We start from the raw sequence: 21,481 nt of genomic DNA, 5'->3' as shown, positions 1-21,481 counted from the left end.
TCATATACACCTCTAGATGTATGATGGAAAGAGAATCCATGCTTGTAAATCCAATGTTATTTGTCCATAAGGTTTGATTGAAGCTGTGATGAATGGCTGTCCAATTTCACCTCCAAACAAGAACCATATAGACCAGCAACTGCACATGCTAAAAACTGCTGCCTTAAAAGGCCAGCAGAGCATTGACCAATAATTAACAGATGTCAGAGGAAAGTAAGCCAGTGAACTTTACTGTCAATTTTACGGATTTAGTTATTAAGAATGCTTAGAAACTAAGGTATTTACATGTAAACTAGCATTTTTGGAAGAAAGCGAGACACACATCAATACATTGGAGCAAAACTCTCAAAATCCTGGATTTGATGAACAATTGTACCAAAGGTCTCAAGTCCAGATATAAATATGATTCTTGTCAGCGGTAGCAAGAGGTCCTAGCCCACACCATGCACTTGAAATTACTGATGAAGAATGGCCCTGTAGGATGGTTGGCACCCTATCCTTTTTCAATCTTGACCATATGTATACACACCCATCATTAGCGCCAGCAGCTATGGAGTTTTCATCAGGGCTTATGCAAGGCCTGCCCCAGCTGCCAACCACTCTGTTACCCATGGCATTGAATTTTCCACAAACCTCCATTGTTTTAAGATCGAAAAGGTTGTGCACGTTATCCTTTCCACTTGTAAGAATGAAATTTTTGCTCCGTGACACACAAACAGAGCTGACATCAAGATGAGCAAATGTTTGGCTAGTGCATTTTCCACTACGAATGTCCCATAACCGAAGGTGTCCATCCCTATGACCCGAGCAAAGGATATCACCATCAATGAAAGCTAGTGAGTTGGCGGTGCTCCCCGACATTATGGTGCTTTTGCAGAAGCCTGTCTGAAGATCCCAAATCTTGATAGTATGATCGGCAGATGAACTAGCAAGAACACAGCTCTTCACCCAGCTTGCATCAACAGATAAAACATTTTTTGTGTGACCAGTCAGAGTGTGACGAGGGCGCCCCCCATTAACTTCCCATACAAACAATTTGTTAGAGCTACAGGCAGCAATCACAAACTTGTTGTCATTAGTCACAGCAAGATCATTGACAGACCCCAAACAGCCTTGTAGAGTGGAGTTTAAAGCACCGGTGTGTGCAGACCAAATCTTGACAGTTTGATCCTGGCCACCACTGATTAGTTTGTCTGTGTTATGCTGGAAAATTATAGATCCACAACCACCATCATGAGCACGGATAGTGATTCTGCATGTAGATGGGATAGGTGTTTCCATGTCCAAGTACCCAGTTTCAGAACGACGAATGATGCCATCAGCTTCCTGTAGTGCATTGTGTTGTATACCACCAACCCCAGCAGACTTCAGCTTTAGGACCATATCCTCATACATTGCATTTGCCTGAACAAAAATTAACCCCATTTAAAATAATAATTTCTTAGTATATACTAGTACTGCAGGAACAGTTATCAATGTAAAGCATAGTAAAATGGATCTTTGGCTACTAAAACAATCATCGATATTTTAGTTAATTCTTCTACTCCCACTTAATGTATAGAAGCCAAAGAGTCCAAGCATTATGTACAGTCAATAAGTTACTCGACTGTTGTGACCAATTGTTCAGTACTTCAGTTCAGTATAATCAAGGGGAAAGTGTCTGAAAACTGCTAAAAAGTCTTTTCTGAAGACAACACACAGTATTCAAGTAAAATTAAAGAGCTGATATATTCTAACATATTTCTTCCGTTCCACATTATAAGACTATCTAGTCTTGCTTAGATTCATGTGTACTAATGAATTTAGACATATATACAAAACATATACATGGATACATGCATAAATCTAGGCACACCTAAAAAGTCATATAATATGGAACGGAGGGAGTAGTAAATTGTCACTGAAATGGCATTGAAGATGGTGAACTACAGTGCAACAAGTCTCCTGTGTTATGTCAGGAAAAGAATGATGGTACTTGAAGTATCTCGACTGTTGATCCAGCGAAACAATGGTAGGGATATAACATAACATGTATGGAGTACAATCTTTTCTTGGCCATATTATTGAGCCAACCAGGTCCTTAAAAGAGAAAACATAATGGCTGAACAATCTTGATTTGCAACAACATATGCTGGAAGCTACAGTTTTAGTAACAAGAAAATAATGTACCTCATTAAGCCTATCTGCATCCTTCATCTTCTCAAGCATCCATCGATCAATCAGATTCCTGTTTTCATCTTCTGCCACTTTCTGCTTTGTTAAAGCCTGTTCAAGTTCAGCTTTAACTGTCTGGTGCTCCTGAATTAGAAGATCTAAAGCACATGTTTTTTCTTCAAGTGATTGCTTCAGCTGTATATTTTCTTCGCTGAAAAAGTGTTTGCACAAAACATGAGCTGATGATTCTGCACAGCCACAACCAAGCATTGTACTCAATCAAGCAGTACACAAACTATCCATCACATCCAATACCTAGTTCGCTCGAGTTCATTCTGCAAAGTAGTAATCAATGTTTCTTTCTCTTTAAGTAGTGCTATTGATGCTTTTCCCTCTTCTATCTCGGCGACGAGTTGCTCGGACAGACGGGACTGAGCTTTATAGCATTGCTGCAGCTCCAATTCATGCTTCTCAGCCTTCTCTTTCCACTCCACCGCCTACAAGGGAGTGAAAAAAAATATACTAAGCAAGCCCCATAAAAAAATTCAGCACACAATAATTTCTATTTTCGGTTTTTTCTAATCTCTAGAGGGAGCATCCGATATTTATAATGACGAAAATTTTTATACAAATGTTTCCATTCCATTATGCAAAGCAAGAAATAAATTGCAAGGATAGGGGAAAAAAAAAGAGACGTCAGATTGGTTTACTTGGGCGGCGAAGGGCCGGGCGAGCGCCTCGATGGCGGGGCGGTGGGCGCCCTCCTCGACGAGATGCCTCCGCCGCAGAGACCGCAGGGCGCGCCGGATCGCCTCCCTGCCGGCCTCGGCCTCCACCACCGTCCTGCACCCAAACCAAGGAATCACTCCCTCCCCCCACGCAAGCGAAACAACATCAGAGATTCCATGGAACAGCACCCCGCACCCCCCCCCCCCACCCCCCCGGTTCCAAACAAAAACCTCACATTGCCGGGTGGAATCCGTCGGAGAGGAGGCTCCGCGGGCTCGCGCAGAGGAAGAGGAGGCCGCGTGGCCGGCGGCGCGGCGGCTTCGGTTCTCGCCGGCGAGGTCGGCTTCGGTTGGGGGAGCAGCAACGGAGCGGATCGGAGGAAAGACGAAACGGCGGAGGAAAGCAAGCGAAGCCGAGCTGGACTTGGACCCGGGCACTCTTGGGCCCCCATTTGGGCCCATCAGTGACTTAGGCCCAATTGGAGGCCCAAGTAACAGGCCCAATAACAAGAGAGGATGGAATATTCCGGCCTTGGCTACCACGCGAGACCTTTTTTTTTTTTTTTGATTTCCAATCTTCACCTCCGCTTCCTCCGCCGCCTCGCTTTCCGGCGCCGCGAGACCCATCGCCGGCTTCCGCGCTTCCTCCGGCTGGTGTGCTCCTCTCGCAATCGCGCTGGATTCTTCCCCGCTGCGTGGAGGGGGACTGAGGTCGTTGCTGTTTCCTACCCGCCACCGCCGCCTGAGTTGAGGGAGGAGGAGGAGGAAGGGGCGCAATGACGGTGGCTGCGGCGCTTCTGCGCCGGAGGGCGCTCTATTCGACCCTTGCGCCGTCCTTTTCTGTCCATGGTTTGTTCTCGCCTTCCCTGATATGGCATGTTTGGATTATCGTGCGTTGCGTTTGTTTGGGGGTTGGGGGGGGGGGGGGGGGGCGCGGTGCCTTGTGCGGCACATGTGTCCGGCGAAATGCCAAAACCAGGGAGCGTTCATTCTCGATCATGAAAATGGTGGTGTATGTGTAGCTATAGGTATGTTATGGGCGATGAAGTAGGTTTATGTTGCATGTTCGATTGGAAAAGGAGCAATGGAGCATTATAAATTGGATGTCGCTCCTTGGGGAGGAAACAAAATTATCTTTTTATCTCTGTTGGTTGTGATTAGAAGGGATCATAGTTGTCGAGGGACTAAGATCCTTTGCCATTATATCATTGCCATTACGATCACTGACATGTGAAATCTCATTCTCCTACAGTCTCATATGTCAGTGACCGCAATGTCACTGCCATAATGGGAGAGGATATGAATATGTTGTCGAGATACTTATTTTGCGGGGAAATGTAACCTCAATATATTAACGTTGAATACAGTGAGAAAGTTATGTTTCCGATGGACAGTTCAATTTTGAGATTTAGTTACCAATCATGACTGTGTGACGTTGATGTTATGTTGCACAACTTTATTCTGTGTAATTGCCTATGTTCCTGACTGTATTTCAGTGTCAAAGTCCAATGGTTTGTAAGACATATTTGCCAATCACTTATGCTTTACATGGTCCATGCTTCTCATAGATGCCAATTTCCGCTGCCTTTGCTTCAATTCTGGTGTAAACGTTGTTCAACCATCCAATTTGAGATTACAGAGGAACTATCACAGCTCTGGGAAGTTTGATTTGACTGATATGACGTAAGAATCCATCTGTCCAGCCTTCTTTTATGTATATGCAAGCCCATTTTCCTACAGTTCTTCTGAGCATACAATTTTTTTTATCACGTATACAATACTCTTTTTTTTTTGACTTGGCATCTAGTGTGGATGCACAGTATTGTTGTTTCCTAAATTTTACACACCGACATCTAGTATAGAAAAACACTTCATATTCTCCTAAAGACTTGAGTTAAGTGCCGCACTCTTTTGAACAATAGACACCCTCATATGTGGTATCCGAATGCCCGAGAAAAGAAGCGCAATGTATTTTTACATGTCGGACCTACAAACAGTGGGAAAACGCATAATGCCCTCAAGAGATTAGAAGCAAGTTCTTCAGGTAGTATTCTGATCTACTTAGTAATAATAAATTAATATATAATTATAATGATTACTCTGAGTTATTAATAAATTCTGTAGGAGTATACTGTGGACCTCTTAGATTGTTAGCACGAGAGGTAGCTCAAAGACTAAACAAAGCTAATGTACCTTGTAACTTAATTACTGGACAAGAAAAGGAAGAAATTGAAGGTGCAAAGCATAGCTCAGTAACAGTTGAGATGGCTGACGTGACAACTGATTATCAATGTGCCATTATTGATGAAATTCAGGTACTTCAACCTTCATTCTGTAGACATGCTAAGAAAATGTATATTCATAGTACATATAGTAATGAAGAGAACTGCCATTCCTTTTTTTTGGAATATATCTCAAGCCAGTCATATTTTGCTGCAATGCTGCTCATTTCCTCATCATTCTGATATTATCTGCGTCTAGTAGATGGTTGGCTGTAGATCGAGGGGGTTTTCATTTACTCGTGCACTTCTGGGGCTTTGTTCAGATGAGCTTCATGTTTGTGGTGACCCAGCTGTGGTTCCTCTCATTCAGCGAATTCTCGAACCTACCGGTGATGTGATTACGGTAAGTCACTGAAACTCATATTGTTTGAAATTTACCAACTATATTGCTCTGGCAAAACAATGTAGTATTTATAAAGTTACATTTGTTGGCACTATAAAACGATAACATAGACGGTATAGTTACCTAGTATGGGACACAACTTCAATATTAAATCATATGTTCTTGCAAGTGTAAGTTTTTTATTGTTTCGAAAGGTCCATGCATAAGATGTTCAAATCATTCCGTTTTAACTTAAGATATACAATGGTTCTCTGAGATATACTTATGTGGATAGCACTGGCAATCTTGTGACCTTTACCACATACCAATTCAAGGCCCTGCCCAACAATTTAAATTGCACCCATCATGATATTAGCACTAGTTTGGGACCTACACCAGAGAAAGTAATATGCTATCACAATGTCATATGCATCTGCCTTTTGTGGATGATTAGCTGACATTTGTATTTGCAGAGAATATTCCAAGCAAACTTGAGAAACTAGTCCTGCTCAATAAAATTTGTTTTGGTGTTAGTACTGATGCAAACATCGAAGCTACATGTTTTCATAACAAATATTCTGATTTGCTGGTCGTATGCCTCTACCCAGATCCAGTATTATGAGAGGTTATCTCCATTAGTTCCTCTGAAGACTACGCTTGGGTCTTTCTCTAACATCAAGGCAGGGGATTGCATTGTAACTTTCTCTCGACAATCGATATATATGCTCAAGGTTGGTATTATTCAAATGATTGTTGCAACATTGCAGATGAGACTTTATTTTGAAAGACATGGTATCTATCTGACCGGTATCCTGTAATTAGAGGAGTAACAAATTATTGCAAAAAAAGAACTAAAAAATTAGCTGGGAAAGTCTCATTTTAATTTTGGTGAAGGTGATGATTCAAATGCCATCTTTGCTAAGCGTACCTTCACAACTTAATCTTAGCATTTAAATTTGGAAATAAATTAACTCTAACTACCAAGGATGACAACATACCACTCTTGGCATCCACGTTTTCATGACCTCATGTGTGTCGGGCAATCTACTAACTTTACCATTTCACCTTTTTAATCCCTCCTGGGAAAAAACGGGAGAGATCACTTTTTTGACTACATATGTCTACTCTACACTTAAACTCTGTAGATTTTTATTCACAAGACTATACTAGTAAGGCAATCTAGATGGCCCACTACAGTAGTGATAAATGAAAAGGAAAAACTTTCACATGACAGTTTTGTCAGAAAAAGCTTTTCTTCTAAAGGTATATAATTCCAATTCTTTGCATGCAACTACTTTTCTGGTGTAGCTCCTGAGGTGTTTAATATGAGTAGCAGATGTAAAAGTTAATAATATATAGACTATTTCATTAATTGTGCTTCTATCCACATTTACTCAAAAATGCATAAATTCTGGTTAAATTGGAGCTGATATTGCCTGAATAAATTGCCTAACACTGAAGTTGGGGAACATGTAAAGCTATGTAAGCAATGCAACCATGTAAGAACTCCTGTAGGCCTGTAATAGGGACTAAGGAGAGCTGTGCAATATTAGTTAATATTTTATGCTAATAATTACATTATGTTGCCAGAGTAGAGGTTGATATGTAACATGCTTTGAAAGGGTGCCTAGTCCTTTGATATCTGACTTACTGCTTTACATAAATGTGATTTGAAGACCTGTTAAGTCATCTAATCATGTTTATTTTCCTTTTGCTTCTCATGATATTTACTGAATTCAATACTGCAAATGAATTTAATACTACAAATAAATTGGAGTGGATATAAGAACTGCAAATCCATGATCTGAAAAAATTCAAACCAATTAAGCTAGCTTTAGTCAGGGGCAGATGTGAAATCTTAGCTATCTTTCTTATGTTGGAAATTTGCACGCAGAGAAGAATTGAAATGGAGGGTAAGCATCTTTGTTCTGTAGTCTATGGCTCATTGCCACCAGAAACTCGAACAAAACAGGTACTTCCTTTACTTGGGAATCTGCTATTATACCATCATAGTTTACGCCTTGTTCTCACATGTCTCTAGCTCCTTAATCCTTAACTAGTTAAAAGTTAATGCTAAAGCATCAATCCTTTCATTTTTAAAATATATTAACATGTGATGCGATGCATTACTTGCCTTATGCTCAATGTATATATTTCTTTTGTAAAATTTCATCTTGCTGATTTTTTTAAATGAAGTTTATTAGGTCTCTGATAGCTGAGTCGCATGAAGTTTATTAAGTAGTGTTTTTTTGTAATGGTTAAAGCTGGTAAAATCAGCGGTGCTGAAGGAATATTAATTGCTGTTAAATGTTTTTGAGTTGACCTTTCAGTTACCAATTTGTTGATTAATCAGTTATGTATAAGTTGATTTTAAAATAAACACAACCAACACTAATTTTAGTTGGAATTTCAAGAAATTGGTAGGTAAAATAAATTTGTTGCCATGTTATGCTTTATTCTTGATGATGCTGTGATGATTTGAATAAATTGGTTAATCTGTTGCCTGAGTTTGCAGGCGACAATGTTCAATGATGAAGCCAGTGACCTTAATGTGTTAGTGGCTAGTGATGCTATTGGAATGGGTCTTAATCTCAACATTTCTAGAATCATTTTCTCTACACTGAAGAAGTTTGATGGCATTTGCAAAAGGGAACTAACTGTGCCCGAGATCAAACAAATTGCTGGTATTAGATTTGTTTCATAATAGTTTTGCCTCTGGCACAGTTTACATTATCACTTGGTACCTTGTTGGAGGGTGCTTGAGCAGTGAATTGAGCATATTCTTCATGTTGCTATACTTTGTCTTCATTTTGTAGGCAGGGCTGGGAGATATGGATCTAAATTCCCAGTTGGTGAAGTGACCTGTCTAGATGCTGATCAACTTCCATTACTACACTCAGCTCTGAAATCACCTTCTCCCATTATAGAGGTGCTCACCCTGTCCGTAAGATATATTGATGTTCAGCTCTTATTATTTGATGATAACTGCAAGAATCTTGGTATGATTCATAGCTTAATACATGCTAATACTGCACTGCTTTCTCTTCAGCGTGCTGGACTTTTCCCCACTTTCGATTTATTGTCTCTGTATTCACGATTGCATGGAACTGACTTTTTTCACCCTGTATTGGTAAGCTAGCCAAACCCATTCTTCTTGATATTGTATATGCTATATTGTTCAGATAGTCAAACCCATTCTTCTTGATATTGTATATGGCAACAAGCAGAAATCAGTTATATTTATGCTTATTGAATTGTCATTACAGATTTGTTAAACAATATGGGTGTGGTCCTTTGAATTTGGATGGTGCATTGTGCTATTCTTCTATGCTTTTGTAGCACTTGAGCTGCAAAGCATTACTTAGTTCTTCAGGTGTTGCAAACGGGCCTCTAGCTGAGTTGGTTAGGTGGCTCTAGTAGCGCCCCTCAGGTCCTGGGTTTGACTCCCCGTGGGAGCAAATTTCGGACTGGGGTTAAAAAAATCTCCTTGTTTGTCCTACACCAAAGCATAGGTCTAAGGCCCAACCCAGGTTGATGGTCGTTCTCATTGGTCTGCAGTGCCGCTATGTAAGGGTGGGGCTGGGGTTCAGAGGTTTTCTTGACCTGTGTGAGAAGGTCTTCTTCTATGCTTAATGACTGGAGGCTTTCTTCTACGCAGGTCGAGTTTTTTAATTCTTCAGGTGTTTGGTAAACCTGGAAACTTTTGCAGTGGCATGGACTGTATTGTTCCTAAAATAAAATTTAGCCATATTATGATATATCCTATTTGTATCTGTTTATACTTCGGCTTGACTTTGATTTGTTCACAATAGTTATAAAGTATATTCACTCTGTGTTTTTGTACTTTTCTCAACCTACCTCTTTCTCAATTACTTGTTACCCTTTTTTAAGCATTAAATATATGTCAAATTGTCAATGCTTCTGTCTATTGATAGTTATTTCCTCTGGTCAGGGTATGCATCTTAAATTGTTGCTTCTCTTTTCATTCTACCACAGGAGCATTTCTTGGATAAGGCTAAACTATCTCCTGACTATTTCATTGCTGATTGTGAAGATATGCTGGTATTTTAGATTTCCTTTCCCACCATAAGTACCATTTTCTGTATTGGTATAATAATCTAGGAGTGAGTTAATGACTTAATGTTGCATCTCTTGACTCTGTTCAAACTCCAAATTTCACTCTCAAGTCTCCACACTAAAATCATCTTCTTTACACTGTTCCATCAAAACCAGTACAAGTCATCCTTAATAAAGAACCCTCTCCCTCCCCACTATTTCTCAGTGCTGTGGTCAGTCCTATAGCTTCGTTAGCCTCTTGGTGCAGCCCAGAGTCAATGCTGATCTAGTTCAAGAGGGAGGTCAAGGAATAGGAAACTTAGCCTGCATACAATATACTCCTTCTGTTCCAAAATATAGTTACCTTTAGGTCTAAACTCAGTCTTTGAGATGCTACTTTGACCAATAATATTTATAAAAACATGTTATTTTAAATAAAAGAGTTGTATATTATGATAGTTTGTTTAATGATAAATCTAGTAACATTATTCTTACGTGATTGATCTTTTTGTTTCAAATGTTTGACTTTAATTCTAAAGGTAGTAGTAATGGAATGGATTGATCTTTTTGTTTCAAATATTTGATATTTTGGAATGGAGGTAGTAGTAATACGGTTCATGAGCCAATGCTGAACTAGTTCAAGAGGGAGCTATGAGGAATAAAAAATTTAGCCTGCATGTAGTATAGCAATAAGGTTCATGAGTCTCATGACTGTGGCAACTGAAACTGAGAAAAGATATTCTTACAATCTAGCCAAACAGGCAGCAAATTATTTTCTTATTATTAAAGGAAACGCCAATACATGCAGGAACAAATGACACTAAATAGTTATCCATTTTGAAGTCAAGGGAAAATATTTCAAAAATTAAAGGAAAAGAGGTGATGATGAAACATGCTGCATAGTAGAGTATGAAGAGGCAAGAAAAATTTTCTGGCCCTGCTGTTGTCATGAGCTCAGCAGGGTAAGTGCAGCCCACAACCATTGATGCATCAGTCACTGAGATGTTGGCGATATGCTCATCTTTCATCATCTTGCGTGCTTGGTGGTTCAAGCCCAGTTTGACAAGAGGATTTTTTTTTAAAAAAAAATAAATCTTTTGGCCATGCACACATTCCATCCATGGTGGCATGGCAAGCAATATTGCCAAGACATAAACAGTAGTTTTCCATGCACTGTGAGTACATCCTTGCCACATCATGATACTTTTGAGGCACAGCAGTCTGCCAAGCTAAAAGGTTCCAATTGGGAGATAAGATACATACTGTTCTATATTTAAATTATTTGTAACTAAAGGTTCAAAATATGAAAACACTTTTTGGCATAGAGTATACAAGAGAAAGGAATGGGGAGCGATAGAAAGGAGGATAAAGACTAAGAGTAAAGAATAAATTGGCAGCATGCATATTCATCACTCTGCATTCACATCAGCATAACTCTTACACCTGAATGTCTTGTCGACTAAAACTTGAGTGGTTTACCCATTTAATTCATGGGCGTTGTTTGCATTATTTGATTTCCGTACTTGGGGTGCAACATTACAACATGGATGGTTTTGTAGCTAGAGGTATAATTTACTCTTGGTTAATGGCATGTTCTAAAAGGAACACAATAAAATATCAAAATCAGATCAGCTGGGTAGAAATCACTGACAACCTACTTTCAAACACTGCATTTTTGCAAAATGTGAAGTTAGAATAATAGTGAACTCTACCTTTTTGCGGGGAAAACCCAGAAATGGTCACTGAATTTCATTAAGAGTAGTAATTTACAGAATAGTGAACTCTACCAAGCATATTTTCTTGTTGAGTTACAGTTTCAAACATTTTGTGTAGTAACATTTACTCCTTGTATTATTAACAGAAAGTTGCTGCTATTGTTGATGAGTTACCACTTGGATTGTATGATAAATACCTCTTCTGTCTCAGGTGATCTGTACTACTATGAATCTGTGACCCTATATCAATCTCTTCACAGCTGTTCTTGTCCAAAATATAATGCCAGTTATACACTTTTGAAACTATAATTATATTGCAGTCCAGTGGACGTTGATGATGATATATCTACTCAAGGATTAATTCAGGCAATCATTTTTATCCTACCATTATTCATTACGTTTTTGCTGAATCCGGAAACAACTTCACTAATTTCTCCGAGATGCAGTTTGCAGAAAATTATGCAAAGAAAGGAATTGTTCGACTTAAGGAGATATTTACACCTGGGACACTCCAAGTGCCTAAATCACACAATCAACTGAAGGAGCTTGAATCGATTCACAAGGTTATTGTACATTTTGTGTCTCCAGTATATATTTATCATTAGACAGTACCCCACTATTGTCAGGCAGTACTATTATACTATCTTGTGAAGGTTCTCTGCTACGATGCTACACATATTATTTTGTTCTGATGCAAAGGTTTGTGATAGCATGCGCATTATCTAATTCTGTAAAGGCTGTTATACATCTATCCCGTGGTCATGTAAAATTTCATATTCAAACTTAATTAAGGATAGGGACAGAAAGGTTGTGGTCTGGACACTTTATATTCCAGTATAACATTGTCTCCAAACGATTGTACAACAAATTGATCATGGCAGCCTCAAACAATATGTAGATTAATCACAGTAGATTTCTGTTTCACCACTGTCCACAAACAGTTTCTTCGGTTAAATCAATCACTATGTTAAATGCAGGTCCTAGAGTTGTATGTGTGGTTGAGCTTCAGAATGGAGGATTCCTTCCCAGACCGTGAATTGGCAGCTTCCCAGAAGTCAATCTGTAGTATGTGAGTGCCATTTAGGGTTACTTTTTTTTTTTGTTACTGATAAATTCTTTGGAGGTCTTATTTCTGGTAATATCAGGTTGATCGAAGAATATCTGGAAAGGTCCGGTTGGCAGCAACAAGGGAAAAGGAAGTTTTTACAAAGGTCAAAGAATGTGCATCGAGACTATGATGCATCACAATTGTATGACCTCCCTCCCACCCCCACCCCCACCCCCCAAAAAAACGGCTGGTACTATTTTCATTTAATAAAGGAAGTGAGTATGCTAAAAGGATTTACGAAGTTTTAATCTAACTCCAGGGATAAATCATACATGTAGTGGATAATGAAAAGTATAAGGGGTCTCAACTAAAAATGCATGTATTTCTCTGTCGATCTTTTTCCTTGCCCTTTAGCATTTTCTGTCAGAAAAAAAATGTCTATTCCTATGTGATTTGATTCTCTATGAAATGGTTATGAATTATGATGACTTGCGTTGGGTTTTAATTGCCCACAACTGTGGGATGGTACAGAAGCTAGATTGCTTGTGAACTTTTAAAAATGATGGGTTGTATTACAATACCACAAAACATATGAAATCCTAATTACCAAATAGCAATATATTTCAAGTCCTGTTGGTAAAAGTCATTTTGCTATTTTTTCTTTTCTTCACTCTTTTACTGAAAGATTGCTGGTGTGATTGTTATGTTTAGTTTTAATGCATTTGTTTATGTAACTCCCTTAATGAACAGGCGCAAGTATTTTCAAGAAATTGATGTGAGATCAAAATAAGAGGCTTATATACTATAAAGTTGCCTCACAACATTCAGTCCCGATTTGAGCAAACTTCTGGACTTCTGATTGCATACCTTATGGCAGACGAGAGGCGACAATACATTTATGGATGACACAGCTAAAATGGAATCATCAGTCAATATTGCAGCAGATATCCTCCATCTTGACGACTTTGTAGTTATTCTTTCATTACTCTTTTTTGTGTTTCTAACACAAATTGACCTGTACATTACGTTAAATTATACTATAATAGTTCGTTAAATTTATTAACATAGACGGTTAAAATTATTAACTTCTAACTTGTATTGTCGTATGCCACTTTCAGTTCCATGGAACAATGTAGCGCCAGTAACTCTAATCAAAGGTGTAAATGTCAGAAAAGCATTTGTTTCTTCGGTAGTTACACTCCCCTTTTTGCAATGTGCTCTCTTCGGCAGATACACCTCTTTTGTGCATGCCAAGTCGCTTTCCCTCAATTGCCTACGTTCACGCATTCTCATTCTTTAGGCCTCACACGACACATGCTTATATGTGCCGGAGTGAGCTGGAGCAAGTTGAGCTTTATCATCAATTTAATCATTTGTCACTCTTACGCTTGTTAATTCGGCTCAGTGGCAAATTATTACCAGGGTTACTGTAGCACTGCAAATAATTAACTGCCGATCAATCATCCGTTGCCTACTTGCTTGTGTTCTCATTATATTTCAGACGTTGATCTAACAAATTTACTTGAGAATGACATGAATTCTTGGTTTTTGAGACTTTTGATGCTTCATTGAAACTAGCATTATGCTTATAGTTTCTATGCAACATCTCAGTAACTGTAAAGTTGAAAAGCAGGATAATTAATCGTTGGCATTTTGTATTGAGCAGTACATATCAGTAACATATTTGTATTGAACATCCAAAGGTACAGCGCAGCACAATGCTATGCTGTCCACCATCATCGTCCTCCCTCATTGAAAGGAATTAGTGTGCCTCAGATTTGTTATATGTGTCCTGAGCATGTGAATCTTTTTGTACATAATCTGCAGATTCCTTTTCTCAAGCTTCTTCATCACAAGATCAAATGTCTCCAGTTTTGGAGTAAAACCCTTTGATATCATTTCCTCCAAAAACAAGCAAGACTGGGCAACCTTCCCATTTCTGCATAGCCAGCTCACCAACAGCGTGTAAGTGCTGAAATCAGGGCTAATGTCCTTTCTGAACATATGACACACTAGGAACAGAAGTGTTTTTACCCATTGTTTTTTACAGCACAGCTTCAGCAATGGCGTGTATGTTTTTATGTCTGGCTTGCATGACTGCTCCTCCATCTTAACCAGAAGCTTCAGGGCATTCTCTGCCTGAGAGTGGTCACAAGCAGCAGAAATCAAGGTGTTGAAGGTTGTAACGTTAGAGGGGATTCCAGTTTTGTGCATTTCCTCAACCACAGAGTATGCATCTTCCAACCTCCCAGCTCTGCCAAGTATATATATCAGGGAATTGTAGAAGGAAGCATCTGGAGCAACACCATCCTCCTTCAACTTGTCAAACATATCCAGTGCTTCTCGTGTTCTCCCAGCCTTCCCTAGAGCGTGCATCACAATTGTATATGTAATAACATTTGGGGGACACCGCCTTTTGTGCATCTCATCCAAGAGAGAATAAACTGTCTGAAAATCTTTCTCCATGCAGTATGCTTCTAGCAGGCTCGTGTAAGTCACCACAGAAGGGCTGAACCCATGCTGGTTCATCTCCTCCATTGTTTCTAGAGCTTCCTTCAGCATCCGCGCCTTGCACCAACCATGCACCAGAGTATTGAAGCTACTCTCATCAGGAGGTATTGTCCCTCTCAACTCTTGGAAGGCGCCTCTTGCACGCTTCACGCTCCTCTCCTTGCACAATGTATCCAGGAGCACATTCATGGCCTTTGTGTCCTTCACGACTCCAAATCGATCCATCCTATGGAAGGCATCAATGGCATCAGTCCATCGGCTTGCTCCAGCAAGCCTTCTCATCACCTTTGTCATCGTCATGAGCGACACCAAGCCCCCAACCTCAACCATCTGATTGATCAGACCCCACATCAGATCAAACTGCTTGGATTTACCCAGTATGTCAACCATCAAGTCATATGAGTCGGCACAATGGCAGTACCCTCCCTGAGTGCCGGCCCACATGAAGAACCCGAATGCCGCCACCCAATCGTTGCTGAACCTCGTGAGGATCTTGTCAACAAGGTGGCCCGTAACCCTGACCGAGTAGCAGTCCATGGCTATCACGATGGCCTCAGGAGACGCGAAGCGAGCACTGAGGATCCTGCTGACCTCATCAACATCGGCCTCGAACTCTGCGTCCTCATGGGAGGCAGGGAAGGCATTGCGGATCGACAGCGGCCTGGAATTCCTGTTCTGGCTCTGCTCATCCGAGGGGTTGAGTTCAGTCGGGAGCACAAAAATGTCCTCCTGGTCATCCAAACCGGCACATGATGCATCGCCATCGGGGTTCCTGAACCAATCAGGTAGATCGAACCCAATGGTAGAGAAGCACGCTGTGGTGCGCCTGCTGCTGTGAGACACGAACTTCTTGGACGAAGGAACAAGAATCAGGCAGCACCGGCGCATCCTCTGGCCTGGAGGGCAGGCGGGCAAACCGTCGAGCACCTCGCGTGCGCAGCCAGGCAAAGCCTCGCACCTCGGCCGTCCGCCCGTCCCCGTCCCGGCGCAACCTCAAAAGTGCGCAAAGGCTACAGATCACGAGGTGATGTGCTCGAGGTTACGCCACAGCGGTGTGCACGGCAGCGGCGGGAGCGCATACAATGGAGACAGAGCCGGGTGGGAGGCGCCCAGGGGAGAGCACGGGGAGCGATGGAGCGGAAGAGGAGGGAGGCGATGCGCGAACCGCGAAGAGGCGCCCTCACCCCAGCGGGAGGCGCAGATTACGAACGGTGTACGGCGCAGCGACGGTCGCCAGACCGAGGTGAGGAGATGGATGCACGGGGAGCCGGTGCCGCCGGACCTCGCCAGCGCCGATACGGGAAGGCGGAGGTGGGGGTCTCGCCGAGGCTCACCTCCGGGCAGAGGCAAGGTAGGCAGGGGAGCTGGGAAGGCGGCGGCGATCTGGGGAGGAAGGCGGCAGGATCCCGCCGGAGCTCACCGGAGGCCGGAGTGGGAGAAGCAGGAACGTCTATTGGGCCTTATGGGCTGCTTTTATACCTATTGGGCCTTGTGGGCTCTTCTGATCTTCTCTATAGTCCCTTTTTCCGGTTTCGTGCCGGCGCCGTGCTAAAAAATAATGAAATTTTTAAATTTTTATAATAAGTATTTAATAATATAAATGATGTGTTAACAACAATCAAGTTAAAAGGTTAATTAAGAATATGGGATGATTAATTTTTGTATACAATTTAAAAAACACATTAATATTACGAATATAAGAAAATGTGTGGCCTCAGTACTATAAACTCAAAATGTGAACTTTTGATGCTACAAAATCAATTTTGTTTAAAAACTATGGGTTGATCCTCTATTTCGCTCCCTCCCTTCCACTCAGCAGGCCAACTAGACTGGGCTCCGCATGTCGCCGGCGATGCTCCATGCCATGCCAGACTCATGGTTTGAAATTTTGGTATTTTGTTTTGCACCATAGGATCGAAATTTCTGGTTACCGGAAATTTCAGATTTTTTTTAAAAAAAATTGAACAAAAAATCTTCAAATTCAAATGCTAATAACGATTGTTTTCTCAAAAAAAATACATGAATCTAAAATATAGATGGTATTTTCGAAAATTTTAGAAAATAATATCGTTATTGGACCCACTGACATAACTGAAATTTGTTCCGAAATTGCAATCACTGGACAGACCGCATCGGAATTCGGTCATACCACGATCCAAATTAAAAACACCAGTTCTTTTTTTCCTTTTTTTTTCTCCCCAATGTAGCCAGTCAATTAAGATGAAACAATTCATCACAAAATCCACGCCAAGACAGCATCATCGATCCTGCATAGCAAAAAGGAAGCTAGAACAACAACAACACAGCTGAGAATCGAAGCCAACATTCACAGATCGATCGATCACGACCGATCGATCCAGAAACAAAATCAGGTCCGTCCATGGTGTTCGACGGTTGAGCAGGCAGGCAGTCTGGCTGGATCACGCGCTGCCGCGGGGGAAGCCGAAGCAGGAGCAGCCCTGCGAGGCGTGCTCGGGGACGGGGGTCATGCCCTTGCCGCGCGAGGTGTCGATCTTCTCCAGCAGCGCCACCACCTCCGACATCTCCGGCCGGTTGTCCGGGTTCGCGTCCCAGCACCTCGCCATGATGTCCGCCAGCGACTTCGGGCAGCAGCGGGGTATGTCCGGCCTGATACCCTGTCGGATCATCGTCAAGAAAAAGCTCAGGCAGATGATCCATGGCGGCGGGATCGAGAGACGAGGTAGACGATGTGGATGCACCGACCAGCTTGACGACGTGGTAGGAGATGTCGGCGAGGCTGTAGTTGGGGTAGGCCATGGCGCAGCAGTAGGTCTCCCAGAGGAGGACGCCGAAGCTGTAGACGTCGCACTTGTGGTCGTAGGGGCGGCCCTGCAGCACCTCCGGCGCCATGTAGCCGATGGTGCCCGTCTGACCGGTCATGTCGCCGCCGTCGCCGCCGGCCTCGACGCGCGCCACCCCGAAGTCGGCGATCTTGAGCGTCTTCTTCCTGTCGAGCAGCATGTTCTCCGCCTTGACGTCGCGGTGCACGATCTTCTCCCCGTGCAGGTAGCTCAGCCCCCTCGCCATGTCCAGCGCCAGCTGCACCACCTTCCTGTACGGCAGCTTCTTGTCCCGGTGCCTGTACAGCAGCGTCTTCAGCGTCCCGCCGTGCTGGAACTCCACCACCACCACGCACCGCTGCCCGCCGCCGCCGCGGCCGCTGCCGCCGCCGGACCGTGACGACTCCTTCGCCGACGGGATCTTCAGCTGCGACGTCCCCATCGACGCGCCCACGAACTGCACGCACATACATGGTCCGTCATGCAGCCAGATCGAACACCGTTCAGGACGGACAGGGGCGATTGCTCAAGAAAAAAAAAAAGTCGAACGACATATTTACAAATAAAAGATAATTTATAAATATGTTTTTATATATATATGTTCTTAGCGATATAAAAATTAAGGCCGAAAAACAACTACAAATGAAAATTTTCACATTCAAATTTTAGCACCTTGGTGACGTTAGGGTGATCAAGCTTCTGCCACACGGTCACCTCCTTCTCGAAGGCTTCACGGTGCTTCGCCGTCGACTCTTGCCCCTCCTGCCCCCAGTCCAACACCTTCACTGGATTTCAACACACATCGAGCACCGCCATGTAAATATATATAGCATGTAAAATGCATTGCAGCAGCAAAGGCCATTTATATACAAACATATATATCTTTAGATTCATGTTATCGCTTGGATCAATGATACCATATTCACAGGCAACAGTAATGTTTGGGGCCATTTAAATTATAAAAATAAGCTTATGCAATATAATTGCGTAATGTAGTAATGAGTCATTTTTTTTATAAAACAAGTAATAAGGAGGATTTTGGTGTCTATTTACTACTAGAAAAAATATATACCCAGAATTTTATCAAGTAACTTGAATGCATGCAAAATATATAGAGGTGTACTCCCTTGAATAAATGGCCACATACCGATGTATATATGGTACTAGAAAATCGTAGTTAAAATTTTTTCCATGTTCTTTCCAAATGGATGAGCAAACTAGAAATTAAAAGTTTCCCAATCAAGAAATTCACTGCTTCAATTTCCTCTATTTTAAGTTGTAAATGGTACAAATCCAATATACATTTAGCACGTCAAACAAAAACAGAAAGCAATTAAGGTGTTGTCTCCGTTAAGATTGTCAATTTTTTACACATGGAGCCCAGACTATTGTTTTGGTGACGCAGAGGAAACTGGTTTCAAATAATCTACACTCATTAATGAAAAATGTAAGAACTATTAATGTTTTGTGACTATTTTGTGGAAGTAATCTTGACTAAATTGCATCCTTTTTAAGGGAAAAAATTTAAATAAAAAGTTTACTTAGGCAATAGATAAGTTACCATTTTGATTAATGTTAAATACATGACAACTACACATCTATAAAATCTAAAGAATAACATTGAGATCACGTGGATCCGAGAAACTCACTTTTGTTTACGCAATAAATGTACTCTCCACACGTGGTTAAGACTTTAAAACAACCGTTTTCACATAACTTGCGTCACTACATCATTGTTATCTTACGCTCCATGCCAATTCATATCTTTAGCAACACGTGGGACCCAAAATAGACTTCGCAAATGTCATCTCCCATCTTCTCCACCACCCGCAACAGTCTCTACTGACGCACGGATGGCCACCTCCAACAGCCTCTTGATGGATGCACCGATTCACGTGGTCACTCCCTCGCTAGAGCCGAAAAAAAGGCGGTCAACATAGTTCTTCCATCACCATCCTTCTCAGTTCTCACCCCTAGCAACCAAAGTCTCCTATTCCTCTCCATCAAAGCCATAAGCCCGCCTTCCCCCCTCTCCTCCTTGTTCCACTAATGTCGGTCTTCACCTCCCATATACCGACCAGCGGGGACGGATTTAACGTGGAGGCAGTGGGGGCTTGAGCCTCTGCTACCCCCGTTAAAGCTATTGGAGCTCCCACGAATATCCCTTAAAATTTATGGCAAAGATCAATAAAAACAAGAGCTAAAACTCATTATAACTTGTTCAGAACCTTCTAATCTTATTGGCTAGATCCGCACTGCCCGACCAGTAGTGTGATCACTGCCATCACCATCTTCCACCCCACTATCACTCACTATGGTTCTATGTTCTTGCCCATGACTAACCGACCCAAAGCAAAAACATGGTAAGGAAAATAAAAATGACACCTTGCTACCAAAAATCAGTATAAAAGAGGGGAAAAAAACACAAGCGCTAGTATTTTTTTTAAAAAAAATCTCTTTTGATGAGAGACGATATCTCAGATTCACCATATCAAAGCTGTGTTAGAGACGTACGGGCGTAGTACGGCTAGCAAGCGCGACATGCACGTTCATGACACGGCAACAGTATAAAGAGAGGAAGAAAGGACGGCGGCGGTGGTCGATTTGGTTGCTTACCGGCGACGTCCTGGCCGTCGTAGGTGCCGCGGTAGACGACGCCGAAGGTGCCGTGCGCGACCTGGCTCTGGATGTCGAGCTTGGCGAGGTCGATCTCCCACTCCAGCAGCGGCAGCGGCGACGCCGACGCCGACGACCGCTGCTGCTCCAGCCACGCCCTCGACCGCGTCTTCTCGAACTGCACGTCCAGGTTCTTGAGGTCGATCTTGTCCGCCCGCACGTACATCTCGTTGTCCGCCGCCCGGACGAACACGTCGGCGCCGCCGCCGCCGCCGAGGCTGCGGCTGCGGCTGTACCCGGCGCCGCCGCTGCTCGCCATGGCCGGCTCTCGATCGGCTCGCCCCCCCTCGACGGCAAGAACAGGAGGAACACAATGGGACGTACGATCTGCCCTGGCTCTCTCTGTGTGCGAGAAATGGAAAGAACCTGCTTTCTCCTCCTTATATGGTCTCTTCCTAGATGCGCCAAATTAAATTTTTGTTTCTAATGCAGGAGGAGATGGATATGAAATCGTTGTCTCTCTCTCTCTCTCTTTGCTTCAATTAAAGCCCCAAATCTTCCAAGAAAACGCACCCATGCAACGTGTCTACAAACAGATATCGAGGGAGCGCACACGCAATGCATCCATCCGAAAATTTGAGCCGTGATGCGCAAAAATCAAATGGAAAGAAACAAAAAAAAAACGAAGAGATCTCAGTGAGAAATCGACAGCACCGAAGATGTAAAACGGAAGTAAGTAAACAGGGCAAAGAAAGAAGTTCAATCAAGAGGGAGGAATCAAGAACTGCCTTAATAATAAAAACACTAAAAAAGAAACTAAATTAACCAAGAAGAAGGCTAATGCCGGATGGAATTAGCCCCTTCTTGATCCAACCCTACAAGAAGACGGAGCTATCTCCCATGAAATCCAATCAAATCGATCGATTAAAATGTGCTCGAATTTTGGGGGGTTGCGGCTACGTGAGGTTCAGAACGTTGGCGAGAATGGAGGGAGGGAGACCCATTCGTGGCTTTGCCCTTGCGTTGCAGGCGAAACAAAGCGAACCGCGTTAACGAGCGAAACGAAACGAAACGGCGAAACTCTCTGCTGCTGCAGGTTTTTCGCCAGTGGACGGAAGACGCAGCAGATGCGGCTCGTTCTGTTTGAACGGTCGGTCACTCTGACCAGGTGGGTTCCACCTTGAGCTCGCTCGGCTGCTGGGCCTCCACAGCCCAACTGGGATAGAACGGGCCGGCCCAGCCCAAACA

The 21,481-nt window shown here is 42.4% G+C and overlaps 4 protein-coding genes across 4 annotated transcripts; 1 reads left to right on the top strand and 3 right to left on the bottom strand.

The window, feature by feature from the left end:
• Window positions 1–146: 146 nt before the first annotated feature.
• Window positions 147–3,268, bottom strand: LOC102712796 (autophagy-related protein 16). The gene is made up of 5 exons (XM_040522621.1): window positions 3,119–3,268; window positions 2,865–2,997; window positions 2,470–2,651; window positions 2,170–2,365; window positions 147–1,404 (listed from the first exon to the last, which is right to left on the bottom strand). Coding segments are annotated over exons 1-5 (1,533 nt in total). The 5' UTR covers window positions 3,121–3,268; the 3' UTR covers window positions 147–384.
• A 203-nt stretch (window positions 3,269–3,471) lies between these two features.
• On the top strand, window positions 3,472–13,499 carry LOC102715280 (ATP-dependent RNA helicase SUV3, mitochondrial). Its single transcript, XM_006650512.3, has 17 exons — window positions 3,472–3,731; window positions 4,451–4,565; window positions 4,805–4,926; window positions 5,007–5,197; window positions 5,367–5,507; window positions 6,095–6,217; window positions 7,381–7,458; window positions 8,002–8,170; window positions 8,303–8,415; window positions 8,536–8,616; window positions 9,483–9,548; window positions 11,404–11,468; window positions 11,578–11,623; window positions 11,704–11,820; window positions 12,235–12,326; window positions 12,403–12,507; window positions 13,056–13,499. The coding sequence occupies exons 1-17, from the start codon at window positions 3,659–3,661 to the stop codon at window positions 13,093–13,095; spliced, it is 1,737 nt and encodes a 578-aa protein (XP_006650575.1). The 5' UTR covers window positions 3,472–3,658; the 3' UTR covers window positions 13,096–13,499.
• Window positions 13,500–13,940: 441 nt separating this feature from the next.
• Window positions 13,941–16,249, bottom strand: LOC102714996 (pentatricopeptide repeat-containing protein At3g22670, mitochondrial-like). Its single transcript, XM_006650511.3, has one exon. The coding sequence runs from the start codon at window positions 15,702–15,704 to the stop codon at window positions 14,055–14,057; it is 1,650 nt and encodes a 549-aa protein (XP_006650574.1). The 5' UTR covers window positions 15,705–16,249; the 3' UTR covers window positions 13,941–14,054.
• Window positions 16,250–16,900: 651 nt separating this feature from the next.
• LOC102712521 (serine/threonine-protein kinase STY13-like) lies at window positions 16,901–21,323 on the bottom strand. Its single transcript, XM_015834576.2, has 4 exons — window positions 20,234–21,323; window positions 18,290–18,402; window positions 17,541–18,074; window positions 16,901–17,452 (listed from the first exon to the last, which is right to left on the bottom strand). Exons 1-4 carry the CDS (start codon window positions 20,550–20,552, stop codon window positions 17,237–17,239), a joined length of 1,182 nt encoding a protein of 393 aa, XP_015690062.2. The 5' UTR covers window positions 20,553–21,323; the 3' UTR covers window positions 16,901–17,236.
• Window positions 21,324–21,481: the final 158 nt, after the last annotated feature.

Source organism: Oryza brachyantha, chromosome 3 (genome assembly GCF_000231095.2).
Source record: "Oryza brachyantha chromosome 3, ObraRS2, whole genome shotgun sequence".
Taxonomy (NCBI): domain Eukaryota; kingdom Viridiplantae; phylum Streptophyta; class Magnoliopsida; order Poales; family Poaceae; genus Oryza; species Oryza brachyantha.
Note: the sequence above shows the minus strand (reverse complement) of the source record. Positions and strands in the feature narration are given on the sequence as shown.